At 36.1% G+C, this 21109-nt stretch overlaps 1 protein-coding gene across 7 annotated transcripts in view; it reads right to left on the bottom strand.

Moving 5' to 3' along the window:
• Positions 1-21109, bottom strand: part of SUPT3H (SPT3 homolog, SAGA and STAGA complex component) — a 452287-nt gene that overhangs the window by 97430 nt on the left and 333748 nt on the right. For all 7 annotated transcript variants that reach the window (XR_016394600.1, XR_016394601.1, XR_016394602.1 and 4 more), the window contains one exon: positions 14332-14442. Coding sequence is in view for 4 of the 7 variants with exons in the window: in XM_089918658.1 (XP_089774784.1) it covers positions 14332-14442 (111 nt within the window). In the remaining 3 variants the exon portion in view is untranslated. The remainder of the gene's footprint in view (positions 1-14331; positions 14443-21109) is intronic.

Below are 21109 nucleotides of genomic sequence, written 5' to 3'. Positions count from 1 at the left end.
CTGAAACTATAAAAAACACGTTATTACCCATTTTATACATGTGAAACTGGACACAAAAACAGTAGGAATTCTCTGAATGCTACAAAGAAAGCCGATCAGTGGGTGTGGGTCTCCACCCCAAACTCACATATCAGACTGGGCCTCCCTCTGCAATTCTCAGAAGGGCACTGGTGGGAAACTAGCCTTGTCATCTCTACTCGAGTTTTGTTCAGATGATAATCATTTTAAAAGAAAACACTGTGTTTGCATTTTCATGTTCTATATTTTAGGCACAGTGCTAGGAGCTTTCAAGTGTTATTACTAAATATTGATATTTGCTAAAAATAGCTTATTTTTTACAAATGATTAAACTGAGGCTCAGTCAAGTCATCTGACTCTAACCATCAAAGACAGTAGAATGTTAAACAGTGATTTACATGAAACAGCATCAGTGAAATTTTCGGTTCATTTAAAACAATCTTTTAATATTTATTTAGGATACTAATAATCATGCTATCTTCTAGGTTGTTGTAACGATTAAATGATATCATACATTTAACACCCTTAGAAGACAATCTTTTTATTTATAATTTTAAAATAAATTTATTTATTTATCTTTGGCTGCGTTGGGTCTTCGTTGCTGTGCGTGGGCTTTCTCTAGCTGCGGCGAGCGGGGGCTACTCTTCGTTGCGGTGCGCGGGCTTCTCATTGCTGTGGCTTCTCTTGTTGCAGAGCACGGGCTCTAGGCGCGCGGGCTTCAGTAGTTGTGGCTCGCAGGCTCTAGAGCGCAGGCTCAGTAGTTGTGCACAGGCTTAAGTTGCTCTGCGGCATGTGAGATCTTCCCGGACTAGGGCTCGAACCCGTGTCCCCTGCACTGGCAGGGTGAATCTTAACCACTGCACCACCAGGGAAGTCCCAAGACAATCTTTTTAAATGAGACTATATATATGTGTATGTGTATACATACACATACATATATAAATTATACCTATCTAAAACACTATATATACACACATGTATATTTTTTAATCAAAGTGACATGTTAATGGAAATACATTGCTCACATATCTGGTGCTGATTTCCTAACAACCGCAGTCCCCCACGTCTCTGAAAAGCACGCCAGGAGGATGACTGACTAAGCTGTGCAAATGTGACTGACATACTCCTGAGACATCTTTCACCTTGGCAGAACACAGGGAGCCCCGCCCAAAGTTTTAGAAGTATAAATGAAGACTCCTGAGTGTTTTGGAATAAATACCTCCAGGCTTGGTGGGACCACAGCAAAGTAGCCTAGGGGCTCTACCCTTTGCTTCCAGTAGTTTGTGAACTATGACACTGAGATCTGTGTAATCCAAGTATTTGAAATGCTTCCACATCATTTCAAGTACAATCATGAAATTTAAAAATACTCCCCTATCACCACATGGAACAGAAAAAGAGCAGCTCTTTGCAAAGCTTTTTTAAGTGAGATATTTGCATGCCTAAAAGCTATTTTAAAAATTCTATCAGTATTGCTTTGCTCTGTCAGCACGGTACTGGCTTCCTAGTCAGCAAATTCACCGTAAGTATTAAGGTTACCCCCTGTGGTGATAGCTGGTAACCTGCAAGATCAAGTTAAACGGCATGTTCAGTGACCAAAGAACTCCTGGAAAATTAGTTCAAAATGATGCATCATTTTGTCAAACACTCTTAAGAATTAGCTTTTCAGGATGTCTCTTCAGAAACATGAAACCCCTCGAAACCACTACCACAAATAGCCAACATTTAAAATAACTGCCAAGCCACCTGCTTTTCTCCAGGAAACATCATAAAACTCACAAGTTAACAAAAGACTTTACAAAGTCTCAGTCTTTCTGATGAAGTTTACTTATTTTGTCTGAGAGACTTTATTTCCCCTTTTCTGAGCAATGAAAAGTCCTCACATCAGATTCAGTTCAAGGCACAGACTTATGTGTAAAAGAAGGTCTCAGAACAGAAGGGGATGCTAAAGAACACTTCTTTGTCACTTTGGTCTTGGCACAGTGTTTCAGATGGTATTCATTTGGAATAAAGAGATCGATGACATAACATGCCCAATCCTCCTCTATAAGTGGCTTTGCTAGAAGTGGGTAAGGGCAGAAAAACATAAATTCATCTGTCTGTAGGCAACCCAAAACATACCAACTCGTCTTGGAGTAATTTAACCAGTAAGATGATTTAGAGGACAGTTCAGTGGCACCATTTTTGGAAAGTAAAAGCTTAGCAGAAGGAGCATAAATCAAAGGTGACTGGCAGGTAAAGGATATATGCAGCAATCAGCCAAACCACGTGCACACTGGCACAAATTCAATAAGATCATTTATAAAGTTTTTAAGTCAGGAGTACACAAAAGGGGGTCTGGTGCTAACTAAATCCACAGATAGCTTACATGCCACTGAAATAAACACTTCCAGATGCGGGTGTACAAAAACCTTTCACAGAAAGAAATGTTTTCTTTCATAAATCTGAAGGAGGGAGTCATAGCAGGGAAGGGCAGAAAGTCTGAAATTGAGACTGTGCTTCTTACAGATGGACGTGTTGTTGAGGAGGGAGTGTAGGGTGAGGATGAACTGCGCGTAGCGCGTCTCCATTTAGAAGCGTCGCTACCATCAGTAAGGCTGGATTTCTGTTGAAACAAGGGGAAAATGCTAATGACATATCATTTCATCAGTCCTCCAAAATCTGGTGACTGAGTCAGTGTTGCTCCCATTACTTCCCTTAGAGTTTCTTTTTTGGGGGTGGGGTGGGGAAGAGATACTGGGTTCACACAGAGATGAAAGCCACTAATCAAAGTTTAGAAAAACGACGCTTTGGAACTTACACCAGCACAAAGCTATTGGAGACATGGCTTTAATGATGAAAATATTTTCAAAATCTGCCTAGCTTATAGTCATCTTTCAGGAATGCGTGACCAAATTCATTAATGGATTAGAAAGTCAATTTGCTCATCCAAACAGCATAATAATTTGTGGGACTTTCTGGTCATATATCTAAACACTCCCAGAAGTTCAAACAGAAAGCTAGAATGTCTGTGTTTGTTTCCTTTTTTAGGTTCAGCTGAACTATGCATTGAGCTTTCCCCCCTTCCCCCAAGGAAGTCCTCTTGAAATTAGTTCTCTTGTTGAATCTTTAAACTTCATGCAAATTCTCTGTAAGCATCTGAGTAATAAATTTATTCTTGAGACTACTTCTAATTATCTGTTTTATGCATTGACCCAAATTACCAACTTGTCATCTATTATTCGTCTTTCGTTCAGGACCTTGTTCTACTTATTCTTTATGCCAAGTATCTCTTGAATACATTCCATTTTCTCTGGTCTCAACGTCACTGCCTCAACAGAGGCTTTTCTGCCCTCTTGCCTGCAATACTGCAGCGGCCGCCCGATTGATCACTCTGCCAATTACATCTCCTAACTCCAGTCCCTCCTCCATCCCATCAGCTGAGTTATTTTTTTAGAATACAAATTTGTTCGTATCAATCCCTTGTTCAAAAACTCTAAAATCGCTCCTTGATGACTGTATCCGTTGTTTAAAAAGAAATTTTCCTAACTAAATCTTACTGAAAACTCAATATTTATCAGAGATAAAAATTGATCTGTATTAATTAGGGAAAACTCTTTATTATCTTGCAGAATACCTGTAAAATAAGTCAGGGTTTCTGCGGAGCACGGTTAGATAACTGCTGGCCTGTGTCATGAAGGCCATGTGACTCGAAGGCCCTCTCACATTGTCATCAGCCTCCCTTTGATGCTTCACCTCCCCTCAATGGATGCCTCGGTTCCTCACCTTGGCCCAAACAGCCATTCTGCTTTCCTACATTTCCCCCCCGATTTCATTCCTGCTCTTCTTTCTGCCTGAATTATTTTTTCGCAATTCTCACTCATTTCCCTCACCTCTGTCTCATAAACTCAGTTCAAACGTTAGTGATCTGAGGAAGCTTCCTTGACTTCCTCAGGCAGATCTCGGTCTCCCCTGCGCCAGAGGCACTGTGTCCCGTCCCACCCCCCCGCAGTTACAGTGCCAACCACACGGCAGTGCTTATATACACATCTCCTTCACTAGACTGGAACACCCAGCTGCTCATCTCCGTATCCCATAGCCCCCTTTCAACAGATTTCTAAAACAACGCTTGGCAATTGTTCATTGAATTAATAAACGGAGATACCAGAGCTATAAGGATCTTAGGCCACATAGGGATGTCACCACTGGTCCTTCCACTTCTAAATCATGTCTACTTCAATCTTACCAATGAGGATTCGGCCACATGGACTGTCATTACCTAGTCCAAACTCAGAAAGCAAGTGCTGTCCTTTGTATGTGAAGGGTGCCTCCATCTCTCAGGAAGGCATGTACTTTGAACTGTTTTTCGGCAGCTGCAGGGGACAGACTGACTTGCAGCAGTATAGTCTTGCCTTGCCTCCTTATTCATTTTTTCTCTTAATCATTTGTGAGCTGGTTGTGTGGGTGAAAGATACTGCTGCCACCAAAAATGGAAGTGTAGTTAGTTTACCCACATGAGGATCAATCCCTAATGCTGTCTTCTTTAGACAGTGGCTTCAGAGAAAAGCACAGTGTGGAGCCTAGGCTGGTTTTCTTCCTCCTCTCCTCTCCTCTCTTTTTACTCCTCCTCTCCCCCACCATCCCCTCCCCCCTTTTTTAAACACCGAAAGTTTGCTTCAATGAGCAATGTTGTCAACTATAACTTATTTACTTATTAGGCTCTTACCTAATTAGTCCAGAATACGGGAGTGGGTGTTTTAGGTTAGATCAGGAATGTAGAATTAAATCGGAGCCAGAAATATAGTCTCTAACGTCTCTCCTGGAAACTATAAAATCTGCACAAGTGTTTGCACTGGAATCGACAGGAACCTGTAGGCCAGGCTGTGAGCTTCAGGAGCCTGAGAGGCAACTCAGATACTCCTTGCTTGGTATTTCCAGCAGCGGTACAGCTGCCCAACTGTCACCTTGAATGCACCTGGGCAAATTCAGACACTGACACTGGGCTCTGCCCTCGTGACCTCTGCCAACTAATCAGCCAAAATATTTCCAGATCTGGAGAGCCTACTCCACATTTTGGGTATATGCCCAGAACTGCAAATGCACTCCAATCAGGTGGGAGGGCCTATCCAGGTGCCAGGGCAAGAATTAACATCTGACTGACATATGGGCTATGAATTTTCTCTTCTCACAGCTTGGGGTCATGCAGAGGTGGTGTGTGGGAGTGGAATATTTGATCTGCACATACATAGCCTAGGGGATTTGGTTTAAATCAAATCATAATTAAAACACCAGTCAGGAAAACAAGGCATAATTATTTTTTTCCTGCGTTTTTTTTCCTACCTTGGATACAGCCTTAAATATATGTTGGGCACAATAACAGCTAGGCATCAGTTTCGTTTTTGGAAGGTGTAAACTTTCCACTTAAAACAATCCACTTATTATGTTGTAGGATTAACTCTGCAACTACATCAGTAAATTAAATGACAGTTCAATGATTATACTTGTGTGACTAAAGTGTATAACACTATTTAAGAAATCATCAAAAAGTAAATCATCTCCAGTTCAACAGGCTCTCATCGTGGCTGTTTGGAGGGACTTTTTGTCACACTATCAATGAAACAGTACGCAAATGTTTCACTTAAACAAAACATGCTTATGACTGTTAGATGTTTCTGGCAATGGTTAATAAAGAATCTATCCCAATAAAACCACTGTGTTCTTTTCTAATATTCATCTAGTTTAGATATAAAATGTTAATTGAAAAATTTAAATGGTATTTTTGCTAGGTGAACCTGACCAATGTAATGTATTGAGTTTATGTCTAACTCAGTGTTTACAATCTTATTTATAGACTTAAAAGGAAAATTTCTTGCCATTTGCAGAGCATAATTTTTAAGTTTAGAAATACCTCAGCTTAGTTTAGTTCCTCCCAACTAATCTTCTTGCTGCTTTCATGAATTTGTGAGTTAAAAGAGTCCTGTGATTTTTTTTTTTTTTTAAAGAAAAAACAATTTCCTTTCGGGAGTCACTCAAAATATTTTTCTATTCTATCTTCATTCCCTCAGAAGACTGCAAAAACCTAGAAACCATAATAACACATTCAAATCTCAAGATGTGGTCCTTTTAGAATATTTTGCTCAAAAAGTTTCTCTTAGTTGTCAACTACTCCTTTCCTTGTACTCATGTTCAAATTCCTCTGTTCTCCATGATACAGCCTGCCGTTTACAATGCATAGAGATATGTTACCTTCTTGAACAACTTCAAATTCATGTCCCCCATTAGAGAACACTGATTGTCTCCTTTTCAAATTATATTCCTGAAAATTCTAGGATTCTCTGCAGGACTTTTAGGGCCTCGTAGATGTTTGACGAGAATGTCCATTTCCAATTTTTTGTGCTACTCGAAATAAAGGTTCTGTCATCTTCTGTTTTATATTGAACTTCCTCTAAATGTTTTGTTGTTTAGGAAATTATGTCTTGGAATTCTGGCCTGTTAGTTTTGTTGTTTGGTATTTAAAGCAGCCCAAATAAATCCTCTATGTAAAACTGTGCAAGTGAGTACGTCACCTTAGAGTGTATAGCCCATGCTGAACTGAATGTGAGGTCTTTACTGCTGATATAAAAGTGAAGGCAGAAAAAAGCAAAATGTGTTTGAATAGTCCCTGTTTACTGAAGAGACAAACCAGCTGTTAATAACATCATAATTTTAAAAAATGGAACTGGATAACTCTTTGTAAACAAATTCACTGTCCCAATTTAAGGTGTTGCTGCAGAAAGTTCAAATGACATAAGATCTCTCTCCCCTTCTCCCTGCATTCTGCCTGATGATTAAAAAGCATTAACTAGACAGTTCTACAATGCAACATGATTATGCCAACACAGAATTATGATGCTGTGCTTACAATAGCAGAAAAAAGTATCAGTAATGAATTCAGCAAATTTGGATTCCATAGGCAAAGCAAAATAAACATGACCCTGAAACTTTAAACAAGTATTTTTCAGGGAAGGATTTTCAGGTGACTGAGATTTTCTTTATGACATATTTGAATAGCTTATAGTGTTTTTAAGATACCTTAAAATATTTCGAGAAAACCATGAAGAGTTATATACTGGATAAGAAATCCATATATTGACTCCCTTTAAACATTATCAGTTTAAAAATGTGAGCACTTGTTAGATACTGTTAGCGAAACAACTTTTGGGCAAAAAATTCTTACTATTTCTCTTTTGAGCCAAGACTATTGGAGGTCTGTGTAGATCGTTATTAAAAACTGCTATATCTGTGAATGAAAGCTTCTCAAATAAAGAGAAGGGTGTAAATTAAATAAAATATGGAAATAAAGTAGATACTGTGATGAACATAACATTACATCATAACTTTGATTTTCAAACACCTTCACTCTTCGTATTGAATGAGATTTTAAGAGTGGATCTTCTACATACAGAGTTGCTGGAATATTTGATAAAGAAACCCTTCTCTTATGGAGGTTTAATACCTCTTGCAACACTTGTCTTCTACGCAATGTAGTTTAGGAAATGCTATCTCACATTTTCAGGATAAGACTGCTTAAACAGTTAAGAATAGAGGCCAGTCTGCAAAGACGGAGTTTAATGAGGAGGATTAGTGAGAATTCATTGAAGCCTGTGGTCCCAGTTAACCACAGAGTATTTAGCTCCTGTCCACAGATAGAGCTCTGGTACTTACAATGTAACCTTCAGCTGGTTACTTGATTTTTCTCTAAATATCCGTTTTCTCATCTACAAAGTGGGGATAACAACACTCATCTTGCTATGCTATAAGAATAACACACTGCAGGTGAAAAGTTTCTTTAAAAATATTATATAAGCTATTATTTGATCACCCAACACTTTTCTCGGATTCTAATGATTTTCTCTCCCAAATTCTTCTAATGTTTTTATTACCACATTTCAAACATTCTATCCCTAATTCTAAATTGAACACTGTGTTAGTTGAACCATATAAAATTTCTGATACTCAACTGTTTATGACCTAGGGAAACTGTTATTTTATATAATTTGACAGAATAAGTTTTGTAACTGTAATTTCTGCCCCACCTTATTTTAAAATTAAAAACAACTAAATTAAAATATTTACATTTTTTTCTAGAGAAGGCTCACTTTTAGGTTATTCTTATATGATAAATATACCACATTAATTTTTTTCTGAGAACCAGTGGCCCATAACTATGAAAAAGTACTCGGTTCCAACCTATAGCGATAGACTTAGTACTTCCAAAAAATTTATTGAGAAATTCTTACTTCCAGTAAAAAAACAAAATGCTTAAAAAATATTTAAGAATTCGTACCCAGTTTCTACTTGGTATTTACATTTGAAAAGTACTCTAATATTTTGTGACATTTAATTTTCCAGGTTGAACACATAAAATGCAGACAAAATCTAATGTACTCAAGACATAAGAATTATTCATGAATGTGAAATTCTAGATCAAAATAGTCAAAGCAATCTGCTATGCCATTTTTGTTTTCAAAAGTTTAATGTGAGGGATTCTTAAAGGAAATTTTTTATTTTGATCCTTATTTGTCTATTTGAACAATTCTGAAGGACCAATGATATGAGAGCATCCCTAGCACCCCTAACAGACATATATACATCAAGCTAAATGGCCGCAGTGGAAGAACAGTCAGCTGAGAGTCAGGGGGCTGGATTCCAGGGTCAGCCCCGGCATTCACTTACAAGGTGCCGCTGGGTACGAGGCAAAGCATCTCTGAGACTGAGCTTAACTGATTTTCTCAAGTCTTAGCCAGTTTTAAAATACTTAGCCAGCTGTCTCACAATTTAATACAGTTGAGTGGATTTTGAAGCCACTCACTTTTAGGGATGCATTTAAGGTACCATTTAGATGAATGACCATGCTTAAATGAGAAATTTTATTGTTTTGCTATTCTACTTCAATAGAAAGACACCTGATAATATGTAAGCTTAGGGGGGGTGAGATATTTTTCTACTGTGAATATCACTCAGGAGAAACTAAAATATATTTAGGCATTACACACGGGATTATGTCATCCCATTTGGTGTACACAGTTTGCTTTCTCTGGCTTTCAAAATTATAGACCTGGTATTCTATCAGCCATTTCCAGCACTTCTCGCTGAGCGCTGGGATTGGGCTTCAGAGTAGGTAACCATGGGCACCACCCACTGCTTGTACACAGCAAGGATCCAGATAAAACACATGTCTGACCATCTTTTTCATGATAGACAACACAGTCCACTGGGTTACTCTTTGGGGGTATTTCCTCTGAGAGAAAAAACAAAATGCTCTAACTATAAAAGGCTACTTCATTCTCAAAATTTTTAAATGCTTCTTCCTTCTAGACCCACATAATTATAAGAATTTTTAAAAAAAAACCATTACCAAAAGCATTTGAATTTTTAGGCTGCAAGAAAATACTCTTCAGTTAAATAATTAAATTCAATTAAAACAATTAAATACCAGTTAACTGTCTGATAGGACAATTCATTTAAAGCTTTCGCTAAACTTTTTTTTTAGGCCCTGAAGCTCTTTTTAATGTAAGTTTTATTTTATCCTTTATTTTTCTATATTTTCTTAATTTTCTAACATCCTAGCATTACTTTCATAATCAGTAAAATGGGGAAATTTTAAAAACTGAGAAAAATGAGGCTAGTAATAATTAATGTTTAAAAAATTATCACCAACTTTGATATACACATCAGTCTCTGAAAACCTTTTTTAGTAACTTACACAAACATATAAATTCATATAAACTGAATGTGACGCAGCTTTATAAATCTGAGGCCGTGCTGTTTGTTCCTTAGATTTCCATTTCACAGGAGCTAGTATGCAAAAATCAAGTGGAAACTATGTACACTCAGTTACTGAGACCTTATTTTTTAACATGACAGTGGTGATAAAAAAAATCCATTAAAGTTCCTCAACCACGATTAATTCAAAAAGTGAAAATGAACATTAATTTATTCTCAGGAACAATAATCTTTAAATAGTATTTAAGTTTTAATGGTATAAATTATAAGTCTGTAAAGAAATCACATTATAATTCGACTTTTAGTTTCTTCTAGCATTACAAACTGAGGCCCCTGTGTTTGTTTGTATGTCTGTGTGGTTGGTGGTGGGGGGAATGGTTTCTATTTTAGTCCGTTTGTATCCTTATCTGAAACCTTTTAGAAAATATACTACAGCTACTAGTGCTATGATGACTTCCACTATTATTAATATAATACATTAAGAGCTTACCACTCAAGTTCATAGTACTCGTTGGATTCTATCATGAGGTAGGTTCTATTCTACCAGAGAGAGGTTAAGAAACTTCCTTACGCTACTTTGCTAGTAGGTGCAGAGCTGGGATCTGAATCTGGGCAATTTGGCTCTAGAATCAACAGTCTTAATCACCACACAATATAACCTCACGTAATGCCAACTACGATGAGTAAAAGGACAAGATAAGATGACAAGCATCAAAATGACTGAGGACACCCCCAGTTTGCATAAGTACTCTAAAGTAATGACTACACATCACAGACTGACGCGATTTTCAGAATTATTTAGGAAAAAATAAATAATAAGCAAAAGGTAAACTAGTCTCTTTAAATGTTCTTTAGCATGTGTATATGGAAGATCAGGAATACAGGGGTGGGAACAGTTGCAAAAAAATCTAATGAAGAGCTTAATGTCAGGAAAATTACTTTAATCTTCTAGGTATGATACTCTCTTCTGATCTTCTGCATAGGATTAAGAATAAATAAGAACACAGAAAAGAAATAAGTCATCGATTAAAACCAACATGCCAAAGACAGCATAGTTATAATTGGTTGAGTGGGGATGGGTAGTTTATAAGTGTCTCCATAGCCCTCATATGAGTGGCAGGAAACTGATGTTTCCGCCATGAGGCCCCTTCTCTCTCCACTCCAGCAGCTACTCAGTGCAAAGCATTGTTTGTACTCTTTTCTCCCCTCCACCTAATGTGGCTTTAATTATTCCTTTCTTCTATCATTTCAACTAATTCCCAAGGGGAAGAACTCACTTCCAATTCTTTATACAATGAATTGTATTCCTGAATTTGATCATCGAAAGTCATACAGTAGAAGACAGAATGATGCCTCACCAAAAGCAAATTTTTCTTGGCTTATTGATTGATGTTGGAATTCAGTTGCCATGTAACCTACTGGTTCAGTCATTTTAATTCTCCAAATCAATTTCAAATTATTGGGAATTAGCTATATATCAATCAAGTTACAGATATTCTAAATTAGACATCTCATTTATATATACATTACACAAGCACTTGAGATTTAGAATGAAATGCTGCAAAGACAAAATCTCTGTTTCAAAAATGTAAACTAGTTGTTCATGGTCATTTTAGTTTACAAAGGAAATTTTATACTGGAGGTAAGTTAGCTCAGCCTTTCTGTATAAAAATTCAGTCTCAGTCTATGATTGCTATAGACACAGACCACATGCCTCCTCTCAGGAGCCGCAGCTCAAAGCCTAGGAAGCAAAGTGTCCCCAGTGCAGCATAAAGTATCGTCTCAGGGAGTGGGCACCAGGGAACTCAGCATCAGCATCTCCCCAGCATCAGGAGCACCTCCTTTTAGCACTGAAGGTAGGAGGGATCCAGGACAGGTGTTCGCACTGTTAACTTACACAGTCTGCAAATCTATTCTGCTTTAAAGAGAATTTTTAACTTTAAAAGGCAGATTTAAGTATTGTAATATATACCAAGAAACTGTGTCTGCCTCATCCCACTACTCATGACATAAAATGGAATAGGTATATTCGGCCCTGTAGGCTGGGCATATTCTTATAACTCCAGGTAATGGAGTAGACCTTTCAAGGTGGGTCCTTTCCGAGGAGTGATGAAAACTCAGTGTCCTTCTGTGGTGGAGTTCTTGCTCATCTGCTGTTGATTTTGCTCGTCTGCTCTGGTAGCAGCTAAGTGAACCTTCAAGACCATGGCTTATTTGTTCTATTTTCCAGATGTATTTAAACTAAGCATTTTAAAATTGCATTATTAGTTTTAAAAACCATATTGGTTATATGTTTGTTAGACAAAAATTAGCTTAAACTATATCTGAATATATATATTCTGAATATTTCAAGTATATTTCCTGACCATATACTACAATCTTAGATTATAAAAGCAATAATACATGAGTAATAGAGCATCAGGTTAGACATGGAAGAATGAATACACATGTACATGTACACACACACACACACACACACACACACACACACACACACACACACGTCATCAACCAAGATGGTTCTCAAGTGATCTGTCCAGTCTTTTTAAAAATAAAAAAACTTGAAGAATTAAACAGCTACCACTGCCACCACTTCCTTTTGAGGAAACATCACAGACTTCATGATTAGGAGATTTTCCCCTTACATTAGATATATTTTCCTTTATTTAATTTTATCCATTACTTTTAGTTACCATTTTAGGTTATTTCTCAAAAATCCTGTTTCCCCTTGCTACCCTTTAATTACTTCTAGATATTATCGACTCTGTCTTTTTCTTCTCTCTCTGCTCCACTGCCTCAGCCTATTAGTCATTATTTGGCTCGTATCTATGGATTTGATATCTTTAATCCTTTGTTATAAATTGGTTCTTTCAACTTCAGTTGGTTCTTAAATTCTTCCAATCATCTCATATTTTTCTAAATTTCATCTCTTTTGGCTTATTGCTTTATATAGCCTCACCTGTCATGTAGGAAAAAATAAAACAAGAGATATTGATTTCATTGTTTTCAATTGTAATAATCTAAAACCATTCATGCAAAAGGATATATTGCTTAATCAGCAACATGATTAATATAAATAAGATAAATCACGTTCTTATAATATATGACAAATTTAAGATATTAATCAGAAGTAAAAATAATTGTCACCATTACAAAAAGCTTCTAGAGACATATATAAAAAGCTTTGAAAAAAAAAAAAAAAAGCTTTGACACATTCTTGCTGTCACACGAGAATGCACACAATTAACAATAACAATGAAAACAAAGAATGGTAAGAAAGCATTCTCTTTAACTGAAACATAAGAAAAAAGGAGATGTTATAATTTAGAAGAAATCATGACTCCTATCAACAGATAATAGTAAAATCCACTCTTAGGAAAAAACACGTATTATTTTATGTACATATGTATGTGTAATATTATACATATATATTCTGCTTTAGTATGTTAAAGCAGATGTGAGTCCAAAAAAAAACCAAACAGGGCTTCCCTGGTGGCGCAGTGGTTGAGAATCCGCCTGCCAACGCAGGGGACACGGGTTCGAGCCCTGGTCCGGGAAGATCCCACATGCCGCGGAGCAACTAAGCCCATGTGCCACAATTACTGAGCCTGCGCTCTAGAGCCCGTGAGCCACAACTAATGAAGCCCGTGTGCCTAGAGCCTGTGCTCCACAGCAAGAGAAGCCACCGCAATGAGAAGCCCGCACACCACAACGAAGAGTAGCCCCCGTTCGCTGCAACTAGAGAAAGCCTGTGTGCAGCAACTGAGACCCAATGCAGGCAAAAAAATAAAAAAAATAACAAAAAAACAAACAAATGGTAAATTCTACTGTTCGTTAGTCATAAATCAAACCTAACTTTCTGAAAATCAAACCAATTCCTTATAAACAGAGAAGGACTTGGAGAAAGTTATACTGACATGAATAAAGGTTTTTTTAAAAAGGGCCACAAGGTGAGCACTTAATTAAAACACACACACACACAGACACACACACATGGACACACACACTTTCTTTAGGCTGTTGAAATATAAAGTCTTTAATTCTCCATTAAAAAAAAAACAAAACAAACCTTGATTATAAGCTTTAAAACCATTTGAGATGTGGAAGACTGTCTGCCTTTCAGCCTACTTCAAAGCCAGTAAAGAAATCATTTCTTCTTCTTCCAACTCAAAGTATGTTTAGGAGCAGAACATCTGATAGAAGTGGTATTGCCAATCTAACCAATTTTAAAATATAAAGTGTTTCTAGCAATATTTGGATACATATAATTTGACAAAAAAAGTTTTATAAACCTAAGCTTTAAAAAATAGAAAATATAAGCCCCAACAAAAAAAGCATAATTTGTAATTGAAAGAAAATAATATTTTGTAGAAAAAAAGTTGTCCTTCCAAAAAGAGACAAAAATGACTAACTTTTATTTCCCAAGAGAATTATGCCACTTTTATACAACAAAATTACAGTCACCACAAATTGCTTTCAACAATTCCACTGCTGCTTCATTTGACCACTTGAAAATCAAAATTCTTTCAGATTATAAATATAACTTTTTATAACTCTGTTATTACGTACTGTGAATGGGGAAAGGGGGCCAATCTTGTGGCCGTAGCGTCGAACGGCCTCTCTGATGTGGCAGGGCTGGATGGCATCGCTGTGAGCCTCAACACCACAGGCCGCAGTGCTCTGCGACAGAAAAACACATAAATTGTTACTAAATCAAAAACACACAACAGAACTACAGTGTATAAAATATGAAAATAAACTTTCATAAAATGGACGGTTTTTTCCCTTAGGATGCACATCATTGCTGCCATATACTACATCTAAAAAAAAATTCCATTAACAAATCAAAGATGACTTTTACATGACCCCTTCCTAGCAGACCAACCAAATGCAATTTTTATGCCCCCAATATTTCACCTAGGCCTACATGTCAAGGTACAGAAGAATACAGCCACTTGCGTGCAGATGAAAAGTGTCATAGGGGCTTGCTGAAAGAACCACAGGAAACTATTTTTTTAAAAAACATTTAAACATTTATTATTATAAATGTTTCTTGGGAGCCTGTTGGACATATTTCTGAAATAACTTGAGGGTCATCAATTTTAAAATTAAAAATGTAAAATTGCTATATATTTATTTATAATACTGTGGACCGTCATAAAAGATCATTTCAACTTGGTTCCTAGTTTTCTAGGTATCCTCCATGCAGAAACAAAATAAAACAAAAACTTTCTATTTTAATCTGCCTCATCTGTAAAAGGCAGGTTTGAAAGTACAAAGAAACACAAGAAACAGAAAGATTATTTGCAATAAGACTATGGATATCAACTCAAGAAATGTGTGCAACATGATTTAAAAAAAATAAAATAGGGGCATTATAGTCTCATGATTCAGTTGTAGGCTCTGGCTTCCCAAATACCTGGGTCCAGATCCCAGCCATATCAGTTACCAGTTCTGTCAAGTTATGTAATATCTCTGCACTTTAGTTTCCTCATCTGTAAACTGGATAATAATTATAATTGCTCTATAGGGTTGCTGTGAAAATTAAATGAGTTGATATGTGTAAACCACTTAGAACGGTGCCTGACACATGTTAGCTATTAACAACATTAGGCTATTATTTACATTAAAAATGGAACCTCCATGTTCTTGAAATGATAAGCTAATTTACTTAAAAGTGCAGTGGATACCAGATGCCAGGTCATCAACATTAAAGAATCCAGAGAAAGAAATAGTAGCCTGTGTGTTACTATAACTCTGGTCTAGAGGTACCACTCTCAGAATTCCTTACAGGAGTATATCTAGTACAACCTCTAGGGATAGCAATTTGGCAAATCTTATCAAAATGAAAAAACACAACCCTTTTTGACCCAATAATTTCACCTCTAAGAATTTATCCTACGGACACATTACACGGTACAAAATAATAGATAGATAGGTAGATATTCACCGCTGTGCTATCTGAATTCATGAAGCAAATGTACATCAACGAGAGAACAATGAAGTCAATTATGATACATTCATTCAATGCAACAGAAACCAAAGCAACACCAAAAAGAATGAAGCAGTTCCATGCATATTCCTATGGAGCTATCTCTAAGATACATTGTTTGAAAAAATACTAGGTGACCAACTGGATAACTATGTTAACCAGCTGTTTTTTAAAAAAAAGCTGAACACTATATGCTCATTTAAGCTTAGAATATTTCCACAAAGGTACCCCAAAAATCAGTAACAGTGCTTATCTCTTGTAGTATAGGTGGGTGTCTGGAGGACATGGGTTAGAGGAAATATTTTTCACTGTATATCCTTCTGTACCTTTTAAATATACTTTTTGTGCTTCTTCTATTATAAACTAGTAAAATAATTGTAAAAATTCCTATGAAGAGCATCAGCTAACTATCCAAGCTGAACCTGAAATAAGACTTAAAATATAAAACAAAACGGATCTTGATTATTTTTATTATTTTAACAAGATTTGAAATAAGCCAGATAGGAATTTACTCTAGGCTATCTTTCTCAATTTCATTCCAACAATACCCTAAATAACATATCAGCTATGCCCACAATAACAAGGATTAAGTTATCTTAACCCCTCACTTTGGCACTCATATAGAAGTGCACACACAGAGTTTTTTCTTTTTCTCTTTCTTTCTTTTTTTTTAAATTGTGCTTTCCTGATTCTCATTCCAAATACTTTGTTTCAGTTGGAATATATTAGAATAAATGCAATTATCAGGTACCCAGTAAGGCTAAAGACTCTTCTGTTAAGTCCACTTGGCTCCAAGATGTGAATATGACTAATACAGACTCATTATCTGCTAGGGATAACGAATACTTGTGAAGTTGAGGCATTCTACTCATTTGTGGAAATGAATGCAAATAATTAGCTGGATTTGGAATCTAAAGTTAAGTTTTCCAGTGGAAACTCAAGTGGAAACACAAAAGGGGGACATCAAGAGGGTCAATAACCTGCAGACTAAGTGGGTGGGGAGTCCTTCTAGCGCATTCTTCTGTGGAAGCTCCTTTCTGCTTGAAAATTGGATTTATTTTTCATTTCTTTTCTCCATGGCCAATGGAGAGTCTACTCTTCCTCTACTTTCCCCAATAAATTTGGTTCTGGTATAGAACATTTTGGTCAAAATCTCTCAGAACCTCTGGCATGGCGATCCAATGGGACTTGAGAACACTGAAGTAGGAAGCATAAGTTAGAAACTACTTGTGGTTGCTATTTGTAAGATGTGGTATAACATGTAAGCCAGGCCTGTTTGAATCATGTTATAGCTGCTAAAAAGAAGCTAACCTCCATAAAAATAAAAATATTCACTTTTGTGAAAAATGTCATTAAAATTTCTATCTTGCCAGTTTCAGGTTTACCTGCTATAATTAAGCAACTGCAAACATCAGCATAAGTTACTATGTGCACTTCTACACTTTCCTGATTTGCCTATTGAGTTCTTTGGCAGGAAACCTTTAAATCTGAAATGTTGTATTCGCGGTATGGCTTCTACCGCAATAAGTATCTTCTCATTTCTGTAAATATTTAGTCCCTCACCAAGGTACTCGAAATCTGTTTAAATTCAAAATTCATATTAAGTTTAGAATTTTTACTTCAGCAGTGACTTCATAAATCTTGTAATAGTCTTCAAAATTGTTACAGGATTAGCATTAAATTTGTGTATTTGCTACCTAATATAAAAATATTATATGTTATAAATACATATAAAGAATATTATATTTATGTACCAATTCAGCTTTCTCATTCTGCTTGTGCCCACATTATAGAATATTCTTTAAGTTTTCAAAAATGAAACCCACATGTTTGATAAAATACTGAGTGCTGTTGTCTATAGTGTGTTTGTCAAAATCTCTGTGGGGACTAAACTCTTTATTTCCTAAAGTCAAGTACAAGTACAAGGTGCTTCATAAAGTTCTTCATATGTCAGGTACTCTTCCTCTTGGCTGCATTCATACTCCATTCTTGTATTCTTCCATTTCATTTTTATTTATGTCTTTTTATTCAGAAACTGTTGCTGGGTATTGGAAGCTGAAGTATCATATAGAGTCCTCCATGCTTCCCACATTTGAGTATTGTCCCTCTGCTTGTACTTGCTGGCTTGTATTGAATAAAATTCCCCAACAGCTTGAACTCTCAACTGTGGTACAAGGAGTTACATTGAAACTTTGGTTGCCCCAGGATGTCTTACAAAAGTCTGTACCTCTCCTGACTCTTTTCTTCTGAACTTAAGAGTTGTTGGGAAGAAACAGCTTTTAAAGAAATTTTATCCTTTCTCAGTCTTCCCCTTGCCGGTAATCTAATATTTAAGAAGGACCTGGAATCTCAGATAATTGCCCCTTATTCTTTTCACATCCATAATGGTGGACTAGGTCTTTTGTTAAACTTGAAACATTAGATTTTACAGAGGAGTAATACGTATCTCAGGTTAGAGCAAGTGAAAGGTTAGTAGCACTATTACTGACTTCTGTCACTCACCGACCACATGGGTTGATGTATGACTTCTTTCTCCTCACTCTTGTACATAGAGCTCTCTCAGTGCTTTGTGTCTATAGAGGATTTCTTTTCAGATGAAGTTGGGCCATTCTTTGGCCAAAGGCTATATTATAATACAGTTAATTTTCTCATTTCAAAACTTAATTGAGATGTTAAATTTGTCATTCTATATAACTAGGAAGAGATTTTTGTTTTAACTAAGGAAATTAAAACTAAAAAAGGTATTGAAGAGAAGACAAGAAAGAATCACCAAATTCAAGGATTCATAATTATAAAATTTAGAAAAAAACACACTATATTATCTATTCTAAACTTCCCCAACTCCTTCCCTACGTTATAGATGAGAGAGTGAAGATAAGGGACACTCCCATGATTAAAATGATAGTATTAAGATATGGTTATACATCAAATCCCTTGGCTTCTAGTACACATAGCTAGTATATAATAGAGGCTTTATTATTTTACGTAGAATGAACTGTACCATGTTACCAACATAGCTGAGGTTTCCAGTGAGTAAAAATCAAAATATAGCAAGAGCTTGAACGTAGAAAGATGTGGATGAGTAAATAGAGAAAAAATTAATTATTTTATGTATGCATAATAACCAGGTTAATTACAACTTCCTACATACTTTGTAAAGAAAATCCACTGAAGAGGTCTTTTAGGTAACATTTTATTAGCCTAGTTTTATTTATTGAATGAGTTGGAGAGCACTACAGCTGAAAATCTTTAAAACTACTTTATAATATAGAAGTTCCTTATAGTTCAGAGTTTCCCTTTATAAATAATCAGTGAGCTCTGTCATTTTGAAAACAAAAGGGGGAGTTCAGATGTGAGGATGAAATTTAAATCTGCTTACTATCAGTTATAAAATTATATCTTGGCATAGCTCCACTACTAGTAATGGCAAATGGTTCCTATTGTGCCAACGAACTTGTAGATAAAAGTATAAAGTTTGGGCAAATTATAAAAAACAAGTATCTGAAAGCAAAAGAGACCGATCTAACACAGGCAGAAACTGAAAGGCGGCGTACCTATATTTAGAAGAAGGGAATGGCTGTGGGTTGAGTTTTCTGTTTTTACTGTTTTAGCCCAAGGGTAGGCTCCAGTCAGTATAGGGAGGACATGACCTTAGAGGCATGAAGAACTATAGGCCAGAGTTCAGGGCAACCATAGTATGTGTAAAGTGAAAAAGAAAATCCCAAAAAGGACAGAATCAAAGAAGGGAAGTTCCAAATTCAGTGTATAAATTTTACCCAGTCTTTGACTAACTTCTTAACTATTCCTTTGTGGTACCAAATCCAAAAAACCCAGGTAATCAGGTAAAGTTAAGTGAAGTGAAGAGAGAATCCAGCTGCTGCAGAGGAACTTGAGTTTGGACTTTAGAGTTCAATCTAGAGAGTAAACTGCCTGCTTAACACACATACGCACACACCACCACCACCACCAACTCTCTTCATAGGAATATAACAGAATCTGAAATCTCTACAATATATTACTCACAATGTCCAGGGTATAACTTAAAATTACTAGACATGCAACAATACAAGAAACTGTGACTTATACTCAATGGAGACTAAAATAATCCAGGTATTTAATTTATCATACAAGGATGTTAAAGCAGCTATTATGAAATAAAATAAACTTGTAATAAATGATAAAAAATAATAGCACAGGGAGATCAGCTCGGTGCTTTGTGACCACCTGGAGGGGTGGGATAGGGAGGGTGGGAGATGCAAGAGGGAACAGATATGGGAACATATGTGTATGTATAACTGATTCAGTTTGTTATAAAGGAGAAACTAACACACCATTGTAAAGCAATTATACCCCAATAAACGTGTTAAAAAAATAAATAGTAGAAAAGTGTAAACTACAAAAAGAAATCAAAAGGAAATTATACAACTATAAAATAAAATATCAGAACTAAGACATTACTGGATGAGTGTTAAGATTGAAGCTGACAGTAGATAGAGTTTGGAACATAAAGGAAGATCAATAGAAGTTATCCAATCTGAAGAACAGAGAGAAAAGATTGAAAGAGAAATTAAACAGAGCTTCAGGGATATGTGGAACAATATCCGAGTAACTAATGAATATGTACTTGGAGTCTCAGAAGGGGAGAAGAGGGAGCATGAGACAGACAAAATATCTTAAGAAATAATTGCTGATAATCCCCCCCAAATTTAAAAACATTTCATTTTCAAGAAGCTCAGTGAACCCTAAGCAGAATAAATACAAAAGAAAACCATTTCTATGGATATCATGGCCAAACTGCTGAAAACCAAAAATAAAGATACAATTTTGAAAGCATCCAGAGAAAAGTAATACATTACATACACAGAAACAAAACTACAAAATCTACTGACGTGATTAAAAGAAAAAGGATGCTAGAAAACAGTGGAATGATATAATTAAAGTACTGAAAATGAAACTGCCAATCCAGAATTCTATAGCCAGGGAAAATATATTCCAGAAATGAAGGAAAAGTAAAGATATTTTCAGAAAAATGAAAATTAAGAGAAACCACCACCAGCCAGCATGTGCTATAACAAGTGCTAAATAAAATTTAATAGAACAAAAAAGGAAAATGATATCAGAAGGAAAGTCTGATCATCAAAAAGAAATAGAGGGACAGTGGAAACGGTAAATGTTAAAGTCATTTGATTACTTAAGGCAAAAATAGTGTTATGGTTTATAACATGTCAACGTAAGATGTATATCAACTATAGCATAAAGAACAAGACTAAAGTAGATAAACCTATATAAATACAAAACTCTTACATTTCATGTGAGTAAAACAGTACAATAACGACTCTAAGTACATTCAACATT

Source organism: Delphinapterus leucas, chromosome 10 (genome assembly GCF_059928025.1).
Source record: "Delphinapterus leucas isolate spDelLeu-1000000601 "Yukka" chromosome 10, BTC_Dleu_Yukka2, whole genome shotgun sequence".
NCBI lineage: Eukaryota > Metazoa > Chordata > Mammalia > Artiodactyla > Monodontidae > Delphinapterus > Delphinapterus leucas.
This window is presented reverse-complemented; position numbering and strand designations above follow the sequence as displayed.